The sequence below is a fragment of the Stenella coeruleoalba genome (genome assembly GCF_951394435.1).
Source record: "Stenella coeruleoalba genome assembly, chromosome: 10".
Taxonomy (NCBI): Eukaryota; Metazoa; Chordata; class Mammalia; order Artiodactyla; family Delphinidae; genus Stenella; species Stenella coeruleoalba.
In genome coordinates, this window is record NC_137156.1 from 82,326,830 (window position 1) to 82,350,343 (window position 23,514).

A 23,514-nucleotide genomic window follows, 5' to 3' on the forward strand; every position below is an offset into this window, starting at 1 on the left:
TTGTCCAGATATAAAATTTATGAGAACAATGTAAAAACTGGTAAAAAAAAAAAAAAAAAAAAAAGACCAACGAAAAGGTTTGGTCTGTGACACATTTGCACATTGAGAAGAAAACTGTTAATGCTGGCACCTGAGCCTCATATATGGGAGGAGGTTATGTCTGTGTATTTCCTTATGCAAACTGAGGTCACGTTTTAACCTATTAGACATCTGTGGCACTTACCTGGGCTTCTGGTGTGTACATAATGTTCATTCTTTCATTAAATAATCTCTTAACAGATATGGTTGCTGATAAAGTTGAGTAGAACTGGAATAATCCTGGGACAACCCAAATCTTCTAACTTTGGAGATATGCCTAAGACACTAAGGCCAGTGTCTTAGTAAAAGAAAAAAATGTTTGAGGAATAAAATGGATTAAAATAAGAAACACAGATATTAGAGTTTACAAAACAGAAGATTTTATTTGAATTTCTGTACAGATAAAAATTTACCAAAATTTAAACAAAAACATAAATCGCGTTCCCACCGTAAAAATGGACACTGCAAAAAAGCCGCATTCTCCCAATTACATTTTCCCAGGTGGTAGATTCTGAGGGAAAATGGGAGGGGAGAGAAGACAGAGACACTCACAGTGTAATTTAATTTTCAGTGTTGTCTCATCTTGAAATGAGCATCAGAGATTTCCATAAGAATCAATCTTCTTCAGTTTTGATATTAAAAGGGACACTTCTACTCCAAAATCACAAATAAGGCTTCTGGCTTTATTTTTAGTGGGAGGTAAACAGCATATTCAATATTAAGGCAAATGGTAGATTACATGTATGGGGTACTGACTGCAGATCTTTCATTGTAAAATATATTTTGTAATATTTATGGATTTGCTAAACATGTTGGAGTTGGAAATTGTAAAAACTGTTGCAGTTTATAACACCTATCTGTTTCAATGTCTTAGCTGCACCTTTTGGTAATGTAATCTTGTCTGATTTTTTTTTTTAACAGCCTGTGATTTTTTGCTTGTTTGTTTGTTTTGTTTTTTTTAATTACACAGGTCGAAATGTTCACCAAAATTGTTGTAAATGAACCAGGGCCTGATCTCACATGCACACTGGTTGGCCACAAAGACTGCTCCCCAAAGCTGGCAAAATAATGCCTACGGAGCCAGCTCACCATGACAGGGAAGTATTAGAATGCACGGCATTAATTTAATGAAGACTATAAGAGAAATCAGATTATTTAGGCTGTTTAGATATTCAAGAAAATACAGATTGGAGTTTTTTATACAGTGATTCTTGCTCCTTCCTTCTCCGTTTTTTCCCCAGTGGGATAACCATTTTCTTCACAGTGATGAGAAAACCATTACTTTTTATGGGTAAATGCACTTCTTCTTCCAAGGGATCAGGACAAAGACATCACTTCTCAGCCACGCTGGCCACAGCTTTCTTGGCTGCATCCTCCAGGTCGGCGGCCGAAGTAATGGGGAGTCCGCTGTTACTGAGAATGTTCTGGGCCTCATGGACATTGGTTCCTGGAAGGGGGTGGGGGGATGGTGTACAGTCACTGAGATGGAACTGGAGGTGGTGCCCCAGGAAGTTTCGTACAATCTGAAATCATGGGATGCCCAAGTCTCCTAACACCATTTAATTACAACTCAGTTCAGCTTTTTACGATCCAGATCTGGCTATTTAGATATATCCAGATGACAAACTTATTTTTTTCTTCTTTTCACCTCAAATGCCTGGCATTAAAAAAGATACTGCCTGTATTTTCTCTGGCATTAAAAAAATGGAAATATGAGGTTCTTAGAAGACTGTGAACAAAGAAAGATTAACAACACCTTGTTCAACTAGTTTGAAAGAGGAAAATATTCTGAAGTGGATTTATCCCTTGATTGAATAGTCTGAATACGGAGTCTAAAGAAAAAGTTATGTACAAAAAATGAGCAAGAGAATGGTAAAGCAAGGCATTGGGACGGTATGGAGTACTGGCAGTAATACGTGAGGATGCTCAGGACTGATCTCTCTGTGGTCTTTCACCAGGAAGTAAATTAAATTCAGGTTCTAATCAATGTCATTGACGGGAAAGATGATGTGACAAGATCTGTAGCAAGTGATGGTCCAGCTAGAATAAAAGATGAAAGATAGGACTTGCAAGAGGCTAATGGACATTCTTTACTGATAGAAGCTGAAATTTCTGCTGATAATCCACACTCAAGTGGACTTAATGTGGTTCTGGCCCATTCCAGAAGTCTTTCATCTTAATGATCTCTTAAAACGAAGGGTCTGAGTTGTGACCCAATCTGAGATCTGAAGTTCAGAGAATCTGCCCACCTAAGGCCATGAATCCACTGCTTGGAGACAATGACAGTATTCAACGTGTCCACCTATGCTTCTTCCTCACTCTATATAACAAAAAGGTCAGATGCCATGAAAATGAACATTGTAGCCTCTGATGATGTCTCTTGGCCATTCCTTGTGGATCTGTAGCATTTGCGGGCCAAGCTACCCTACCCAAATGTGTTCTTCGATGACTATTGAACATGCGAAATGCTCTTCTCTTCTTTCAGTGTGAACAAGCCCCTGGGAGAAATGTGATAAAATTTAAGTGTCTTAATGAAACATCTCATCTTACATCATCTCCCATGCTTTCATCTAGTTAGCAAGACAGAGCCTATTTATAAACAAAGACCTTGAAATATAGGCCTTGGAGGACCTCAGAGTGTAAATTAAAAGGAGGTGCTCGGTCAGCATGTTTCATACAAAAAGGCAAAGGCCAAGTTAAGGAGGAGCAGATGAGCTGAGAAGGTGGTGCAGTGTTGATTTTCCCGGGACCCTGGGTCCACCAGAGCCATGGTGAAGGGGACACTGGGCACTGTGTCTTCGGGTCAAGGCTGACTCACTGCAACTTTAGGGCAAGCAAGAACTTGAAAGGTAGGGAAGTTGTTACCTAAAATTCCCAGCCACCGATCCTGGCTGGCCACTCTATTAGTTGCATAATTTTGGGTAAATCATTTAACTCCTTTGTGCCTCAACTTCTTTATCTCCAGACATAACATTGTGATCATCTTCCTCATAACTAGTACTGATTAAGCACTTGCATACCAGTGCAATGCTAATCTTGCACACCAGATATAATGCTAAGTGACTTACGTGGGGCATATGAAAACTTTACAATGACTATGAATAAATCCCATTGTCCCTGTTTCACAGATGAGATAACTGAGGCACAGAGAGGTTCATAGGGGAACTTCTCCATAGTCACACAGGTTGTAAGAGGCAGAGATGGTACTTGAATCCTGCTCTCTTTAATTATGTTCTAACGACATGCTGGTCTGTTTCCCTGTCTTTAAAATGAGGTAATAATGCTGGTAGCACAGCTTGCCATGAGAAGCAAATGAAATAATACACGTGAAAGCATTTTGTAAAAGGCAAAGTCTCTGTGGGAGTCATGGCTGGCTGTCTTCCAAAGATCCATGCTCCTCTGCTACGGGGGGGGGAGAGCTACTGCTGGGAAGTGGCTGCCCAAACAGGAACTGCGTTTCCCGGGTCCCCTCGCAGACGGGAGGCTCATGTGACTGAGTTCTGGCCAATACACTGTGAGCAGAAATGAAAAACATGCCCATAACATCTCCACTGGTACTCTCTATATTCTCTCTCTCTTGGTTTTCCTTGTCTGTCTTCTGGAATGCTGTCAGCTAAGACAACCTTGGAAGACACTTTTTTCAGATGACAACGACTCCCTCAGCCCGGATGCTTGAGTAACCCTGTAGAGCAGAGCACCTGGCTCACTCACTGTCTCCGACTTTATATGAATGAGAAAGAAACTTCTAGTATGTTGCCTCTGACATTTCAGCACATACATGTTGTTACGGGAGTGAGCATTACTTTAACTAACATACTACTTTGTAAGGGTGGGAGGCAGCTTCTAAAATGGCTCTCAAATGATTGATCCCAACTTCTTGGTGCTCACGCCCCTTGAGTGTGGGCTGGAGCCAGTGACCTGCCTCTAATGAACAAGAATATAGCAAAAGTAATGGAAAGTCACTTCTGAGACGAAGTCCACTTTCTGTGTGTTCACTCTGACGAAGCCAACTTCCACACTGTGGGCGATGGGCTGCTCTATGGAGAAGCTCACGAGGCAAGGAACTCAGGGCAGCCTCCAGCCAAAAGCCAAGGACGAACTGAGGCCTTCATTCCAACAACCCATGAGGAGCTGCATCCTGTCAACAACAATGTGAGTGGGCCTGGAGGCGACCCTCCCCAAGGCAGGCTGCGACAGAACCGCAGGCTGCAACAATGTGATTGTACTTGTGACAGACCTTGAGTCAGAGGACCCATCTAAGCCAGCCCTGGATTCCCCACCACAGAAACTTCAAGATGATCAATGTTCCTTAGGTTAATCAGCTAAATTTCGGGGCAATTTGTTTTACACTGGTACTTAACTAATGCAGATGTAAAGATTTATTATTATTATTATTATTTTGCAGTACACGGGCCTCTCACGGCTGTGGCCTCTTCCGTTGTGGAGCACAGGCTCCGGATGCGCAGGCTCAGCGGCCATGGCTCACGGGCCCAGCAGCTCCGTGGCATGTGGGATCCTCCCGGACCAGGGCATGAACCCGTGTCCCCTGCATTGGCAGGCGGACTCTCAACCACTGCGCCACCAGGGAAGCCCAGAGATTTATGATTTCATTAAGAACAACCTCAGTGTGCATTTTGATTCATTTGGTAAAGTTTCAGCCAAGGTCCCAGAGGTTGAAAAGTAGGACAGAGGATCACACTGTGGGAGGTGTTGGGTAGCAAGCTAAGGGATTCCAACATTAACCTGTAGGCAGCGCTTTCATGGAGTAGTGACGCAGCGTGAATCAAAGCCCTGACAGACACAGAATCGAATCAGTCTTTGCACCAGGAGGTCAATGCAAGTTAAATATGGAAATGTTCATCTCCTTCAACAGAGACATGGACTAGAACTCACTCTCTACCTGGCCTCCAACCTGCCAGGGAACAAATATACGTTAAGATACAAAAGGCTCTTCTCCCTCTTCCTTTCTCAATACACAGCTCCCAAGATCCCCATGCATTGCCCCAAGAGGCAGTCTCATCTGCCTGAACATTCCTCACCTTCTAATCTATCTTTCCTCCACGTGATTCCTCCCGTGGGTACAGGTCTCACCCATGCCTGCCAAGCTCTGTCTAACTGGACTGAATTAGCTGTGCTAGTAGTAGCCATAATAATAATAAAGGCAATAATAGCAGCTATCACTTAGCATGGGTCACACACTGTTCTGGGGTTCTAAGTACACTAGCTCCTTTGTTCCTCAGTAGCAACCCTGAGATAGCTTCTATTATTATCTTCCTTTTACAGAGGAGAGGACTGAGGCACAGATAAGTTAAAGGCTCGTCTAGCGAGCATGGCTAGTAATAGTTAGGAAGCAGTGCAATGGGCATTCAACGATGCTTGAAACATCCACGCTATACTTGAATAAGTCCTTCTTATGATTTTGTAAATATGTGTCATCATCATCGTCATAACAACAATAAAAAAAATCTCTGATTTACAAAGTCCTCCCACATTACTCTATTTGACCCTTACAAGGACTCTGTGAGGTCGATGTTTCTAAATGAACTTGTGAGTTCGGTGTTTATAAATCAGTTCTTTTTTTTTTTTTTAAGCCAAGAGCAGTGAGGCTTAGTTACTGATTGGCAGGATTTGGTTTCAAAATCCTTTGCTTTTCAGACGCTATTTTGATTTCCTGGTGACTCCTGTTTGACATTTAAAACACACAGCACTTTCCTATGCATGAGATCATCTGAACCTCAATGAGGCTATAAGCTATTTAAGAATAAGGAACACATACAACTAGGATGTCTCCTCTTTCCAATCTCCCCTTCTGGCTAAACCTTCCATCCCCACTGTCCCCTGCTCTATGAGGGACCACGGGGTATTCTCTGTCCCAAGGCGGACCTCGATTGTTCCCAAGACACTGACTGCACCTCATCCAAGGGTGGTCCAAACACAGACCATGGTCATTAGCTTGTCCAATTAGATTTGCTCTCCAGAGAATCTCAATGAGTAGTTTCCATGAAATAGAAAGTAGTAGCATGAAAAGGACTTACCAGTCACAAGTAAGCAGGTAAGAGAAAGGCTGTGCAAATACTCAGAGGGTGAAAAAGTCAAGCGAAGAGACAAGTGCTGGAATGATGCTCCTGAGGTCTGCCACCAAGTCAGGCCCTCCTCTTCCTGAGGGCCAACTTTATTACAGTTCCTGCCCACTGAAAGAACTGTTTGCTCATGTTTAGCTGAGCTCCTTTCCATGTGTATGGTTGAAATAAGCTCCTGATCACTTTTTGGGGGGAGGGATAAATGGATTGATATAACCAACTAGCCAGTTCCTTAATTAATCCCCTCTTCAGCACCCAACGTAGCACCAGATATTCCCAAGGGGGAAAATGACTGACAAAGAAGTCTGTGAACCCACAGACAAGCTGCGGCTTTGGCCTGCTGTGCCCTCCAACCGGAGCTCTGTTGCCCTCTCTGCTGGGCAGACACCGTATGTCCATGGGCTACCTGCTTAAATGACATTTCTTTGGGGATGCCTTCTTGTCACTACATCCCAACCCCCAACCCAGAGTAGGGGACTGTAAAATGAACTTCTAGAACACTCTGTACGTCTAAAATCACAGCACTATTTGGACTGCTCATTGATGTTGCTCTTGTCCCCATGAAGCACACGCTTCACGAGGGCTGCCACTTGGTCAGCCTTGCTCACCACGTACCTCCAGGCTCAGCACAGTATCCCACACGCAGGATGTGTCTGTAGATGGACTGAAAAACTACAGATGGGCTCATCCATACAAAGTGTGCTCGAGGCGGCAGCAAGTGTGGGTGAGTCCTCCTCTGACCACCTTGCTGACCCAACACCCCCAAATAACACTTTTTCAGGAGGTTGAAATCAAAACCCCAAATGGCCTGAGAGAAAATGAGGAGGGTTGCTCCTGAGCTTTCTCTGAGTTCTCAGGGGCTTCACCTCTTTCTCTAAGTAGGTCCATGTATTAACTGGCTGTACTGAGTGCCCTTGAGGGAGGACTCCAAGCTGCTGCCACTGCTGGCCGCCCAGGTACAAGAGGCTGCCGTGCTCAAGGTTAACAACTAGCCAGCGGGGCCAGGGTAAGAGAGGGTGGGGCAGCGCCGCACAAACACACGGCCCTTCTCTCCCTCCAGCTACTCCTGCAGGGCCATATCAAAATGCCTAATCGCTTCATCATTCCAGGATCCACTAAAGTGAATTTTAATTATACTTGCAGTTACACTTTAGTTACAGCCTTAATTATTAAGCACACACTAGGCATGCTCAGAACCAAGCAGTTTTGGAAGAGAACCTCACCCTGAAATATAAAGCTCGGGCACAGGAGTATGAGGAGGAAGGGGGCACATACAGAGGGGCCTTGGTCAGATGCAAATCTGTCATGTGAGGTGTGTGTGGGGGGGGTGTCAGAAACAGAGGCAAGAAAGAGAGAAGCACACACAGACAGAGACCAGATGAGACAGAAGGCATGGCAGAGCCTGAGGCAAGAGAGTCGAAAAGAAAGAAACAGAAAGAGAGGCAGGAGAGAGACACACAGAGAGACAGAGAGGGAGAAAGGGAAAGAGACAAAAAAAAAAAAGAGAGAAGAGAGAGAGAGAGGCAGAAGGGATGAAAGAGGAGACTAGAGACGGAGACAACTAAGAGAATGAGAGACAAAGAGTCAAACAGAGAGTGAGGGGAAAACAAGTGAGGTTGCCAAGTCCCTTCTGCAGCAGCCCTACCCTGACCCTGCCAGCATCTCCCTTCCAGCACCCTGACTGGTTTCTGCTCGGCCAGCAGGGCTAGGGACAGGCCAGGGAGAAGCAAAGCCAGGGCAGGCCCTGCTGCCCACGGACCCTGCCTTGGAGAGGAATTACAAGTCGCTTCCTGGTTCCTGTTGAGAGAGCAGCTGGAAGGGGAAGTGGGGATGCACAGAGAAGAGGGTTAGAAAGAAAAACAGCAGTCACGGAAATGAGGTCATTGGAAAAGAAAAGAGGAACAGAGGGAGCCTTGCTGGTTTGCAGATTCCTTTTGTTAATGATATTATGTGAGCATTTCAGGTTAGTTTCTTCTTGATTCACCAAGTGACTGACATCTCCCATTCCCTCCCCAGTTTTTATTTCTAAATAGAAACCATCATAGCTGCTTTAAACTGTGACACAGAATCAAGAGTTCCAAACAGACTGTTTATGCCTGTGCACCCAATTACAAAGGAAATTGATCTCTTCCCCACATTTAAATTGTGCTGCTGACATGCTCTAATATTTATTAAACGCTGCATTGCTTTTTAACGAGGCTGCAGGACAACACTTTTAATAACCACCTATACAGTTAACTGATCAACTCATGCTGGTCGAACTTTAGGCATTTCTTCATATCTGCCTGTTGAAAGCCACTCAGCTAAATCATTACCTACCAACTGCATGCCTTAAAAACAGCAATATATAGAGAGTCGAAGGGGACAGATTTTAAAATGAAATCTTGCTCTATTGGTAGAGGATATTATAAAAAGAATAACAATAATTATTAAAATCTTTAAAAAATCTCCACCTCTTCTGCATGATTTACCACTGACTTCCTGCCACTGGGTGGAGTGAAAGAGCTGTATACGGAGATGCCAGGTTAATTTATCAAAATTTGTTCTTTGCTTTCATTACGTGGAGGGAAGACAACAGTAGTGGATACAAATTACAGGGCTTTGTTCAAAAGGTGCAGCCCCTCCCTGCCACTCAGGCCAGCTTTTTATTACAGGGCTGTGAAGAAAATCACTCTCTAGTCAAAGGGTGCAGAAGCTGTCTTTTTAAAAGTATTATATTAATAGGAATTCAGCTTTTTAAAAAAGAATACAATAGTTAGCACTTATTCAGTATATACTAGGTATAATAAATGGTTTTTGGACAAGTGACTAAAGGGGCTCACAAGTATCCTATCAGTTGAATCTTCACAGCAACCCTAAAGTTGACATCATTTTTATCCCCACTTTACAGATGAGGTGACTGAGGCACTGGGAGGCTTAGGAACTTGCCCAACATCCCCCAGCAAATCACAGGCTGAACCAGGACTAGAACCCAGGTTTGTCTGACTGTAAAACCACATGACAACCACACAGCCTTGGCCTTTTAGTGCTAGAAGGAATCCCAGGGCTCCTTTAGGATAAGTCTCTTGTTCTCACTGGAGGAAACTGAGGTCCAGACATGTGAGATAATTTGTTCAGTCTAACAACCAGTGAGCCGTGACATACCTGACACAGCACTGGAGGGCTGGTGCTGTCAGGGCTAGCAAACCATGGCGTGGGGGACAAACCCAGCCTGCTGCCTCTTTCTGTACCACCTGGCAACTAAGAATAGTTTTTACATTTTTTAAACAGTTGGGGAAAAAATCAGAATAATATTTTGTGATATATGAAAATTACATGAAATTCAAATTTCAGGGTCCATAAATAAAGTTTCAGTGGAACACAGCCAAAGTGATTCATTTACAGATTGTCGACGGCTGCTTTTGCGCTACAGTGGCAGAGCTGAGGACTTGTGACAGAAACAGCACGGCTCATAAATCCTAAAATATTTCGACCTCTGCTTTGAGTAATTGAGTCTTTTTTTCCCTCCCCCTGGGATAGGAGAGGTCAGTGGAAGCAAACCAAATTCTATAAAGCAGCAGATTCCTCCTCAAATGTTCACGGTCCCTGTGCCCTTGATCCTCCTCCATTATTCTTTCAAGTGACAATCAGACAGAGGAGGTCCATTTTCTTGGTGACACGTAAATTTAGAAAGCTTATCACATCTCTTGTGCCTTGTTATTATACTGTCGGAAATGGAATAATTCATTGAGGATGAGAGGCAAAGCTCCTGCTGCATCAGTGGCCCTCATTCATCTGAGATGATGGGCATCTTACATCTAGCACCTTGCAGGCAGCCAGCGGAGTCCATCCATATGGAATCAGTCGAGTGTGGACAAGAGCTCAGATAAAAATGACAGCTGACATTTATTGAGTCAGGGATCATTCTAGGTTATTTTAAAACTAATCTGCTCCTTACAATAACCCTGTGAGGCTGTCATATTTTTATTCCCATTGCACAGATGAGGAAGCTGAGATTTAAACTTTGCTCTGTTACCAACTAGCTGAGCAACCTGGGAAAGTTACTGCAGCTGGATGAGTATCTTACTGAAATACCTTGTATCACATTTTATAAAAATTGAAGATAGCATAAGAGAGCCTGTGGGGATGTATCATGCACACCTACTTGCCTCAATGATTTCTTCTCCCTTGGTAAGAAAACACCGAATGCCCAGGGTGTGAGTGTGACAGGCATTCCTATGATGACAGCAGGCAGTGGCAGGAAGCGGAATGCCAGGTTTTTTACAACATTTCCATGAATGGTGTGTATGCGTTTATGATCACACAAGCAGGTTTAGGATCAAGTCTGACATATAATTGTTGAGGGTTTATGACAGGTACCTATGCTCTTGCTTTCAACTACATGAACTCTCAAAAAAGTAACACAGATATTAATGCAAACCAAAGGTACAGGAGCCTTAATATTAAACTAAAATGGGAGGAACCCTCTGGCAAGTAGGACACTTTATAGTTCTGCACCTGCTGGGATAGGACGGTCTTATAAAGAAGGAACATTCCTACATACGCCCTTATCTATCTGCATGTGGACTTCCCTTTCACACCTTCCTTGAGTCTACCTCATGGCTTTCAATCCATGCATTGATATATTCTAATTTAAGGTGATTGCAGGAATTTTCACAGGTAATTTCGGTGGTGTGAGACTTCTGTCTGAAACACTGGCTTTGGAACTCCACTGCTGCCTAAGAAGTGACGTGACTATATCACTGCGTAGGCTCTGAATGTATCTGGGAGAAATATTTTCCTGAGTAGACGTCATTGCTAATATTTTCCTGAGAAGAAGTTAGATTTGGAGAGCTTAATATTGCCTGTCAAATGCTTTGTTGGCTCCTAACAACATCTTTCAGAGCTGAGGATGGAGGGAGATTTAGACACTGGTACCATGGGAAGTTTCCAGAGTTCTAGACCTTCTAGTTCTAGATCTTGGTCTCTTCTCTACACCAGGCAACAAATGATGTCCCACTGTTTGCTTTCGTAAAATAAGATTTACTGTGGCACCACCACGCCCATTCCTTTCTGTACTGTCTACGCTGCTTTGGCACCACGACGGCAGAGCTGAGTTACTGCGACAGGGAATACATGGCTCACAAAGCCTAAAATCTGGCCGTTTACAGAAAAAGTCTGCAGACCTTTCTGCTGCACCATCCAAATGTGTGGCCCTGTGGCCCAGCCTCATTTGGTGCTTCTCCAGCTTGAAGCTGCCACTTCCTACTTCTGATGCAGGGGCAGTTGTATTTCTAGGGAAGGAAGTCCCACCTATGCTCTCTTTGAATCAACAATGGCCACTAGCTTGGCTCAAGGGCCCTCACTCTCCTTACCCACATCAGTAATGATCAGAGAACTCTTTTCTGCTGAGCTGGGATATAGTCTCAGAATCTTTCTTGGCACAGACTGCAGGCAGCCACTGCTAATAAAGAGAAGGTGGCGTGAGATGAAAGCTATCTGTCTTCCCTGTTCTAAAACATTCCATGAGAAAGTGAGTCTCTCTGCTTAGGTAACTCTGCCTCCAGACAGCCTCAAGGTGGCGCTCTCTGGGAGAGGCTTATTACACCTGTCACCTGTAAAACAGCACGGACTGAACCTGCTTCAGTCTCTTCCCTGAGAGCAATGTTTCTCTCTCTCTTTCTCACTGATGGCTGATCAAATATGACTTTCAAGGGTTACATAAGGAAACTGAGGCATGAAGAAAGGAACTGACTGGTCACAGAGAAAATACTCAGGGAGCAGATGGTGGTACTGTGAGGCCATAAGCAGGATGCAGGATATGCCAGTCCCCATACCTGCCATGTTCCTTGTTAAAGTGCTCCACCCCCGGCTTCCGCTCAGGAAATCAACTTTGGGCTCTTGTTTTTGAAGAGATGTCCATTACCTAGACTGGGGTGGGCACCTGACCAAAAGGCAGCCCACTCCTAAGGTGACTAATGACCTGCAATGTACCTGAGGGGGCGTTTCCTTCCCTGCGGAGGGGCAGTCATTGGCATAATATGCCTTGTCTCTTCTTCGACTCTCATTGGCTCCATGGTGGCAGTGGAGAGCCTTATCCGGCTGAACTATACGAAAGGAGGAAGTCGGCATGTGCAGCCCAGCCCCTCCCTCTGCCTTTCCTTTGACACGCTGCTCACAGTGAGCCCAGGTCATCCTCTGCCCCGCGGTGAGAGACCTGCCCAAGGCCAGCAGTGGCCATGAATGGCTGTGGAGAGCTGCCTAATTCTGGGGTTCAGAGTAAGAAAGCTCACCGTTAATAATATAGCAAGGTACCTCCTTCAACTTCTTTGTTAGTAACGAAGGTGATATTTTGGTTTCCTTAGTCTTTTTTCCTATTTCTCACCAGGATCATAACCCAGATGGCGAAGAATCTGTTGGGTCCCCTCAAAGACCCCAACAACACGGCCTAGTTGGATGGGCTGTAGACAACAGGGGGGATGGTTATTACATAAGCTTAAAAGATGGATGACCTGTGCGATCTGCACTTCTAGGGAACACAGAGGGAGCAGGTTGGCCTTAGCGAGAGGCTGAGGGGGTAGAGTCACCAGGAAAGAACAAGAGGGAGTGAGAAGGTTTGAGTAGGGGGCTTTCCAGGTGCAATTCCATTAAAGCCTTACACTAAACCTCCTTTTTATTAAGGTGGTCGGAGAATCAAGTCATTACATGCACAAAAATAAAACAAAAACAAAACACTGCATAGCACAGAGGCCATCTTCCTCAAAGGAGCCCTAGTCCTGTAATTACACTGACTACTTCCTTCAGGTGCAGTAGGCTTTTTCTTGCGCAAGGCAGCAGATGTCCAACACGATATAAATTTTAGTTAGTCACGTGAACTACCTAGGGGTAAAATGAAAACTCAAATTGCCAAATATAGTAGATTCTTTGTCTGGAAACTTAAATATTAGATCTCAGAAAACTTTAACTAGCCTAATAGTTTAGATAGGTCCTGTGAGACCCGGTCTAAGGTTTAAGTGTGATGAAGTTTAAGCATTCATAAGTGCTTATCGATTTTGAAAATGAGAGGATTTAAGGCTCGATGACAGAAAAGGATTGTCTCCAATGTCACTGTCTCCAATGACACAGGGAGAAGATGCTAGTGATTAAAAGGAGGAGAGGAGATAGATGTCAACATGAAGTGAAATTTGTCCCAGTAAATAATCACCCACAGCAGACAGTGAAGGAGGGAGGAGATGAAGAGAGGTGAGTGGACACTGGCAAGGCAGAAAGGCAGGTGAGGAACTGGGTGTGTAGAAAACGGGGAGAGTGGGAACAGAGAAAAAATGGGAATCACACAGAGAGAGGAGAAGAGACGTGCCCTGACAGAACCCTCCTCCAGGAGCCACGTTCCCAATGACAGCCGCACCAGAACTGAAACGTGGACAGAAGGGAAGATGTGCTTGGTGAGGCGGGGACCAGGTCCATCTCATCTTGCAGGGAGCGGGAACTGAGAAAGGAAGAGAAGATGAAAACTCGGTACAGAGCACAGCTGGAAAATGTGCAAAAAGGCCAAGAGGCAAGGGGTGTTATCAGACGCAGAGCCAGACACCGGCCCTGCTGGGCATCTGCCCTCACTCTGCCCAGGATGGTGCCACCACTCAGCTGGGGGTCCCTTAGTCTCTGCTGACTCAGTGTAAAGCAGCAAGCCTAGGGCTCAAACATTCTGAATGAAAACTTTTCCAAGCTAGTCGGTCACAGGCAGTCTGCCAAGGGTCACTTTCTGATGGGAGTCAGAAGGATAATCTCCTCTCCGGGTCTCACACCCTAGCATAACTGAAGCCTTGCCGAATGGACGGCTGCCAAGTAGACAGACACAGCTGAAAGCTCGGTGGCTGTCTCTTAACGCTTGAATGCTCGGGGTTTCTCTTCCCCTCAAGCAGACCAAACCATCACACAGCAGTTTCCCTGTGTCCATGCTAAGGACACTTGATTTGCATTCCTCTGGCTGTGGCTCCAATCTGTCAGTATTTCAGGAAGCAAGTATAAAGAAGTGTCCATGGACTTCCCTGGTGGCGCAGTGGCTGAGAGTCCGCCTGCCGATGCAGCGGACACGGGTTCGTACCCTGGTCCAGGAAGATCCCACATGCCGCGGAGCGACTAGGTCCGTGAGCCATGGCCGCTGAGCCTGTGTGTCCGGAGCCTGTGCTCTGCAGCGGGAGAGGCCACAACAGGGAGAGGCCCGCGTACCACAAAAAAAAAAAAAAAAAAAGAAGTGTCCACGGAGAAGAGGTGCTGGTGCCTTATCGAGAAAGTAAGAGAAACAGAAGACAAAGTTTCTGACTTAGGGTTGTTTACGTTCTCAACAACTTCAGAGAGAGTTTAGGGAACATTAGAAAGATTGGAAAGGATAAGGAGGGAGACCACAAGGGATTTCTGTTTCTAACGACATCTGGAAAAAGAGAAGCAAAATGTTTATGTTGCTGAAACAAAATTTTGGTATTGGGTGGAAAAATCAAATTGAGAAGATCTGGCTAAGAGAAACAGGATCCAATCTGCAGATTATCTAGACTCATTATTATTTCCTTATGAGCTTAACTTGGAATCATAATGAACACCTGAGAGAAAAGCAAATTCCTCTTCAGGCATATCTGAGACACAGAAGTTAGCTGCAGATTGAAGTGGGACAGCAAGAAGGGAAAATGAATTCTAAAAAAGAAAAGTTCTCTTAAGGTTTTGGCAGATTCTGATCCAGAACCATAAAAATGCCCATATGAAATCCAAAGCTTTGGCTAAAACACATCTGCACACTGAATACTCCAAGTTGTCAATAAATGCCTGTACATTTCTCAACAGTATCAGGGGTTGGGCTGAATTAACCATCTAGGTAATTTCTGTGCCAAGTATGAATACATTTCAAAAAGGAAAGAAAAATTAAACTCATTTCATTTTATTTGTTCTTCATTCCAGGAACAACTGTCTACAAGAGCTAAACTCCCCCACCCCGCCCCCAAAAAGTGTGCTTCTTCAATTTACCCAGGAGTCTTTTGAATAAAAATAATCCTGTGTCTCAGCTGGTAAATTCTATTCTGATAAGGCAAGTAAATACATGTAATTATAAAGTTACAATTCTCAAAGAGGAGAGTAATCCTTCCCTTATCCACTGGTAAAGCAGCTTATAATTATTATACAGCTGATAACAAAGATTTGTCCACAAAATCCCACTAAATCAACAAGCCTGATTTGATTGATTAAAACTTCTAACATCAGGACATTTCTAATAGACTGTGTGCAGCAATAGAGTCTTTAAAATGTGGGCCACAAATTGGTGAGACTGATGGCAAGGAACTTGGCTCTTCTGAATGGCCACAGAACAGCCAAGAGAGGCCACCTGCTTTATTTATAGGAACCAGATACTAAACTAGTAACAAATGACAGTATTGGGCTTTTGAAATACTTGTTATCTTGGTCATTAAAAATCTCACATTTATTCAGACTATACAGCCATGTGTCAGATTATCAAAAACTTAGAAAGCAGCTAATAGATCTTAGCAATAGTAATTATTTATTATTAATTCAGACTCAGGTAAGGTTTTTCTCCCACACTTAGTTTTTACGTGTCACTCAGTTTTTCATAGATGCTGGGTTGGTGGACACGCCTGCTCACCTCTGCTAACTTTTACTAGCTAGGCAATAGTGGGTGTTCTGGGAATGTGAACCAATTTTAATATTAATAGAAATAAAGTCAATTTTGAAGTTTATTGGCTAAAACAAAGTATAGTGTCAAGTTAAACACAAACTATCACTAGAATTGTTCAAAATATTCCTGCTTCTTTGTATCACTTTGTCTTTCTCTGTCACCACCGACAATGAAGAGTTTGCTCTGTTTAGAAAAACAGAGGGAACTAAATCATCCTCTAAGGTTGGGTAAACTATAATTGAATGAAGAGAGATTTGTGAGAGGAGCAGAATTTATGCTCTGACCCAGAGAAAGCAAATGAAAAATTTACATTGAGTCTAAGAGAAATTCCTCAGAGAGCCCTGTAGTTAGCAACTTTTTCCCCACTGGAAGCACTAAGAACAAGACTTTCTGTGACAGGACACTTTGGGTTTTGACTGGTTTCTCATTTTAACTGAGCTCTACTGCAGGGGAACAATTTCCAATGCAGTGAGTCTGGAGTGTGGTTTACTGGGCCCTTCAAAATGAGGGTGACATCCATTTGTCTGTCATACTTCTCTTTGGATCTTCCCCTGTATTCCCACATCTCTGCCTCCCCACAGATTCCATCTGATGTTATAGCTTCATCTCAAACAAAGTATGACTAGGTCCTAGTGTCATCCTCTCCCAGTCGCTCTATATAGTTTCCATCTTTGACTTTCCCAAATCCATCAACTGTGCCATCCTCCTCCTGGTCATAGATTTAAACCATAGCTCCCCACTTTGTCTCATCTCTTTTTCTATCTCTGCTCTTGTTCCTACTCACTTTTACCTCTATGTGGCAAATCTGCTTGGGTTTTAGGTTCTACCTAATACTGTAGATTCTGGCTACTAACTTGATTGCCCTACTCAGTTCTTTTCACCCACAACATGTTGCTGCAAAACCGTTACTTTCTACAGGACAGCCTCCTGATCTCCTCAGGTCCTGGCTTGCAGTCTTTGCCACTATTATGATCCCAGTACCAAGTCCCAAATACGGAACAGATCTGATGACTTGCTTCTGATCCTTTACTAAATTTCCTCCTTCTTCCTTTTTTCCAATGATTCAAATCTTACTTATTTCCATGTTCAGCTTGGAAATTCTCCTTTTATAATATTTCGCTGCTAACTCACATCTGTAAATGTACTATAATTATAGTTGTCAATATTGAGTAAGCTTTAAAAAAGGGTATGCCATATTCAATATCCTGTGATAAACCATAATGGAAAAGAATATGAAGAAGAATATATACACATAGTAGAAATTAACACGACATTGTAAATCAACTATACTTCAATAAAATCAATTAAAAAATAAAATAAAGGGTACGCTAATAAACGTGGGCTGAGCTACCACAGGCACAACTTAAAGGACACAAATGTAGTCCCTTGGCATAAAAAGCACAGAGGTTGGTTTGTATTTAGTTTCCTTTACAGGATCTTTATGGCTAATATGATCTACAAATTTCTATATTTTGTTATCTATGATCAGAACCAAGAGTAGAGTTAGAGCAGAATTCTTCCATTTTCCCTTGTTTATTAGGCAGGACCAATAGAATTTTGGGATAGGTCTTATCTTGGTGTGGGGCAGCCGTGTTCCCAGGAATCACATATATGGCTATTAGTGAGTGTCCCTTGTATCTATCTAAGGTCATTTATCACATTAGATGCAACTTCCACAAGAGAAAGAAAAGAATACCACTGAAGACTGGAAATGTGAAAAGTTCTCTGGCTTTTCCTCTATCGATAAAGGTCTTAGGTGCTTATTATAGGATAGCAGCTATTATCGTGAAAGGAGGCGAGTGGCAGAAAAGGTCACCTACACATTTTCAGGCTACATAAATTTGGGGCCCAGTATCCTCTTTGAGCTCATCTTCAATTCTCCTTGATAGGGTGGACATCGTAAGGTATCAACATTTCCACAAGCCAGACTAGTGGTTATCTGGGATGCCCCAACGGCTATTGCTACTAAGAGAGAAGCAGATTCTCTTCGGGCACACACTGGTTAACATTTTATATATATTAGTTTGTATTGCTGATTTTTAGTTTTGTTTTATTTCCCCAGTTATTTAGTAACTGACATCATTTCTTATATTTCTAAACATCCTCCTTAATGTCTAAAGCTCAATGGCTTACACATAGTATTTATCATATTAATTAATTAAAAAACACAGGCATATATCTTGGAAATGTTTTAATTTAAATGATACAAATCTAAAAAAAAGAAAGATACAAACCTGTCTAACAGACTTAGACATTTCAAAGCTTCTTCCTAGTAGCTCAGATAGACCTTTGATATAGTCAATACTACATTATTAAGGGAGATAATCTTAGATGTGGTAGTTTGCACATTTCAGCATGTATACCATCCTGCTACATATGGTAAGCGTACATTAAATGATGGGGATCATTTATTACTTCTGGAATAATAAGCATAGTGTGAAAATAAGAGAAGTGCTCCTTTTAATCTTTTGGGAAAAATTAAAAGTGAGGTAACTTTCTTTTCTAGGAGTATACTACAAGCTAATATTATAACTAAGGGTCTCTGCTGACAACAGAGTTGCAGGGAGGATCACTAGACAGAATAAGTCCACCATAGCATGTGCTAGTTTCTAGTCATTTCCAAGTGATACACACTAGTATGATTTGCTTATGGAGACCCGCTCCCCTTTCAGAACAGAAGAAGAGATAACTTTTTACAACCTGAGGCTCACTGGTCACTTTGACCCTGAAAACAGTCTGAGATCAACATTTTAATCAGAGTTATATACCTACATTGATGAACCCATCAACTCCTTGATGAATTTTCTTTACAGTGTAGCCTTACCATTTTTCTTTCACTGAAATTATTTTTAATTGGATCAATTATGTTGCATTTACATTTTTAAGAACTTTTAATTCAATCATATGTTTTAATGTCCATATTAAACTTTGGCAACTGGAGCCCCTCCTATTTTCATTTTTCTTTTGTGATCATTACTTCTATTAAGTCCATATGGTGCACATCTAAGTTTGTAAGGTGGAGAATCTCAGGGAGGCAGAGAGTGAGAGAAGAAAGAGATACAAAGAAAGAAGCAAACAGAGAAAAATGGACTGCAGCTGTTCTGGAGGCTTGACTTCAAAGGAAGACGGGGCTACACAGTAGGGTCAAAATATCCCTAGACTTTATCTTGAGGAGAAGGACTCTAGGGAATAACGGCACCAGCATGCTAATTGGAGAAATCAAGCTGTCCCCAAAATGATACTCCAGAAGTCTATGCAAGGGGCTGCTTGATCACCGTAATCTGAATCTGTTGACGATGTGGACAGGACTTTTGCATAGTTTTCATATTAAACTGTCTATTTTCACTTCTCTACTATAGTGATTCTCCAAGTGTGGCTTACAGAACCCTGGGGGAGGTCCCTGATGTAAGAACTACTTTTAAAGTAGTAGTAGTAGTAGTGGTGGTGGTAGTAGTAGTAATAATAATCTGCCCTGATGAAGCAAAAGTAATTGTGGGTAAAACTGTGGGCATGTGACCATGGGATCAAGCAGCATGAATCTGTAATAGTTATTCATGTTATTTTTCACCACCTCACGTTCGCAAGGAAAAGTTGCCACTTTCAAGTAAGAATGTTCGTAATGAACAGTAAAAAATACAATAAAAATTAATTGTATTAAATCTCAACCCTTGAGTACACATATTTCTAATATTCTGTGTGATCAAATGGGAAGCATACAAAAGGCACTCTGCTGCATACTGAACTATGACGGTTGTTCTGAGGCAAAGTACTTGTATAACTGTTTGAGTAGAGAGCTAAACCACCCACTTTTCCATGGAAGAATGAAGAACACACTATGGTTGTTCAGACTTAGACACCTGGCAGACATGTTCTCAAAAATGAGTGAAGTAAGTCTGCCACTTCAAGGACAACAGCTTAGCATTCTGTGGATGATAAGGAAAATTTGTATTTTCAAACGAAAATCAGAATTCTGGAAAAATTGCATCTACCACCTTGACAGCTTCTCAAAACTTAGAAGCTTTTCTGATAATGATGTGATATTAACAGATGTCAATTTTTTGATATTGTATGTTGAAATGTGTTAACCTTTGGAAGATCTGCATAATCCGAAATTTTCTGTATGATTAAATCATGCACATGTAAAATCCACTTACTGTGCAAGACAGACCAATAGACTTCAATATCACAGAGCATAAAAAGTTCATTGACTACAGGCTCTTTGGTGACACTAATGGTGGACTCTGGGAGGGCTCACACCAAGGAGTACTTCCCAGAACTTCTGCTCCAGTGCCCTTGTCCCTGTGGTGAGCCACAGCTGCTCCCTGCCTCTGCAGGAGACCCTCCAACACTAGCAGCCATGTGGCTGATGGTCTTGGTTCTCTGGCCGGGGGTCAGGCCTGAGCCTCTGAGGTGGGAGAGTCGAGTTCAGGACATTGGTCCAACAGAGACCACCCCCACCCCCGGCCCCTCGTAATATCAACCGGCGAGAGCTCTCCCAGAGATCTCTGTCTCAACACTAAGACCCAGCTCCACTCAACAACGAGCAGTAAGCTCCAGTGCTGGACACCTGATACCAAACAACTAGCAAGACAGGAACACAATGCCACCCATTAGCAGAGAGAATGCCTAAAAACATAATAGGTTCACAGACACCCCAAAACACACCACCAGACGCAGTCCTGCCCACCACAAAGACAAGATCCAACCTAATCCACCAGAACTCAGGCACCAGTCCCCTCCACCAGGAGGCCTACACAACCCACTGAACCAACCTTACCCACTGGGGGCAGACACCAAAAACAACAGGCACTACAAACCTGCAGCCTGTGAAAAAGAGACCCCAAACACAGCAAGTTAAGCAAAATGATAAGACAGAGAAAAACACAGCAGATGAAGGGGCAAGGTAAAAACCCACCAGACCAAACAAACAAAGAGGAAATAGGTAGCCTACCTGAAAAAGAATTCAGAGTAATGATAGTAAACATGATCCAAAATCTTGGAAATAGAATGGAGAAAATACAAGAAACGTTTAACAAGGACCTAGAAGAACTAAAGAGCAAACAAACAATGATGAACAACATAATAAATGAAAATTAAAATACTCTAGAAGGAATCAGTAGCAGAATACTGAGGCAGAAGAACGGATAAGTGACCTGGAAGATAAAACAGTGGAAATAACTACTACAGGGCAGAATAAAGAAAAAAGAATGAAAAGAATTGAGGACAGTCTCAGAGACCTCTGGGACAACATTAAACACACCAACATTCGAATTATAGGGGTCCCAGAAGAAGAAGAGAAAAATAAAGGGTCTGATAAAATATTTGAAGAGATTATAGTAGAAAATTTCCCTAATATGGGAAAGGAAATGATCAATCAAGGCCAGGAAGCACAGAGAGTCGCAAACAGGATAAATCCAAGGAGAAACACGCCAAGACACATATTAATCAAAATATCAAAAATTAAATACACAGAAAAAATATTAAAAGCAGCAAGGGAAAAGCAACAAGTAACATACAAGGGAAACCCCATAAGAGTAACAGCTGATCTTTCAACAGAAACTCTGCAAGCCAGAAGAGAGTGGCAGGACATATTTAAAGTGATGAAGGGAAAAATCTGCAACCAAGATTACTCTACCCAACAAGGATCTCATTCCGATTCGACACAGAAATTAAAACCTTTACAGAGAAGCAAAACCTAAGAGCATTCATTACCACCAAACCAGCTTTATAACAAATGCTAAAGGAACTTCTCTAGGCAGGAAACACAAGAGAAGGAAAAGACCTACAATAACAAACCCAAAACAATTAAGAAAATGGGAATAGGAACATACATATCGATAACCACCTTAAATGTAAATGGATTCAATGCTCCAACCAAAAGACACAGACTGGCTGAATGGATACAAAAACAAGACCTGTATATATGCTGTCTACAAGAGACCCAATTCAGACCTAGGGACACACAGAGACTGAAAGTGAAGGGATGGAAAAAAGATATTCCATGCAAATGGAAATCAAAAGAAAGCTGGAGGAGCAATTCTCATATCAGACAAAACAGACTTTAAAATAAAGACTATTACAGGAGACAAAGAAGGACACTACATAATGATCAAGAGATCAATCCAAGAAGATATAACAATTGTAAATATGTATGCACCCAACATACGAGCACCTCAATACATAAGGCAAATGCTAACAGCCATAAAAGGAGAAACTGACAGTAACGCAATCATAGTAGGGGACTTTAACATCCCACTTTCACCAATGGACAGATCATCCAAAATGAAAATAAATAAGAAACACAAGCTTTAAATGACACATTAAACAACATGGACTTAACTGCTATTTATAGGACATTCCATCCAAAAACAACAGAATACACTTTCTTCTCAAGTGCTCATGGAACATTCTCCAGGATAGAGCGTATCTTGGGTCACATATCAAGCCTTGGTAAATTTAAGAAAATTGAAATTGTATCAAGTATCTTTTCTGACCACAACACTATGGGACTAGATATCAACTACAGGAAAAGAACTATAAAAAATACAAACACATGGAGGCTAAACAATACATTACTAAATAACCAAGATATCACTGAAGAAACCAAAGAGGAAATCAAAAAATACCTACAAACAAATGACAATGAAAACATGACGGCCTAAAACCTATGGGATGCAGCAAAAGCAGTTATAAGAGGGAAGTTTATAGCAGTACCATCCTATCTCAGGAAACAAGAAACACCTCAAATAAACAACCTAACCTTAAACCTAAAGCAATCAGAGTAAGAACAAAAAAACCTGAAAGTTAGCAGAAGAAATCGTAAAGATCAGATCAGAAATAAATGAAAAAGAAATGAAGGAAACAACAGCAAAGAGCAATAAAACTAAAAGCTGATTCTTTGAGAAGATAAAAATGATAAACCATTAGCCAGACTCATCAAGAAAAAAAGGGAAAACACTCAAATCAATAGAATTAGAAAAGAAAAAGGAGAAGTAACAACTGACACTGCAGAAATACAAAGGGTCATGAGAGATTACTAACTATATGCCAATAAAACGGACAATCTGGAAGAAAGAGACAAATTCTTAGAAAAGCACAACCTTCCAAGACTGAACCAGGAAGAAAAAGAAAATATAAACAGACCAATCACAAGCACTGAAATTGAAACTGTGATTAAAAATCTTCCAATACACAAAAGCACAGGACCAGATGGCTTCACAGGTGAATTCTATCAAACATTTAGAGAAGAGCTAACATGTGTCCTTCTCAAACTCTTCCAAAATATAGCAGAGGGAAGAACTCTCCCAAACTCATTCTACAAGGCCACCATCACCCTGATACCAAAACCAGAGCAAGATGTCACACACACAAAAAAAACTACAGGCCAATATCACTAATGAATATAGATGCAAAAATCCTCAACAAAATACTAGCAAACAGAATCCAACAACACATTAAGAGGATCATGCACCATGATCAAGTGGGGTTTATCCCAGGAATGCAAGGTTTCTTCAATATAGGCAAATCAATCAATGTGGCACACCATATTAACAAATTGAAGGAGAAAAACCATATCATCATCTCAAAAGATGCAGAAAAGGCTTTCAACAAAATTCAACACCCGTTTATGATAAAAATCCTCCAGAAAGTAGGCATAGAGGGGACTTACGTCAACATAATAAAGGCGATATACGACAAACC

At 42.2% G+C, this 23,514-nt stretch overlaps 1 protein-coding gene across 11 annotated transcripts in view; it reads right to left on the reverse strand.

Annotated features, from left to right (window-relative positions):
• Positions 1 to 23,514, reverse strand: part of SUCLG2 (succinate-CoA ligase GDP-forming subunit beta) — a 434,144-nt gene that overhangs the window by 168,340 nt on the left and 242,290 nt on the right. For 2 of the 11 annotated variants that reach the window (XM_079935029.1, XM_079935028.1), the window contains one exon: positions 436 to 1,525. The exons of the other annotated variants lie outside the window; for them this stretch is intronic. In XM_079935029.1, the coding sequence (XP_079791155.1) occupies positions 1,410 to 1,525 (116 nt within the window). In that variant the 3' untranslated portion in view covers positions 436 to 1,409. Of the gene's footprint in view, positions 1 to 435; positions 1,526 to 23,514 lie in introns of those variants that run through there. 11 annotated transcript variants of the gene reach the window in all.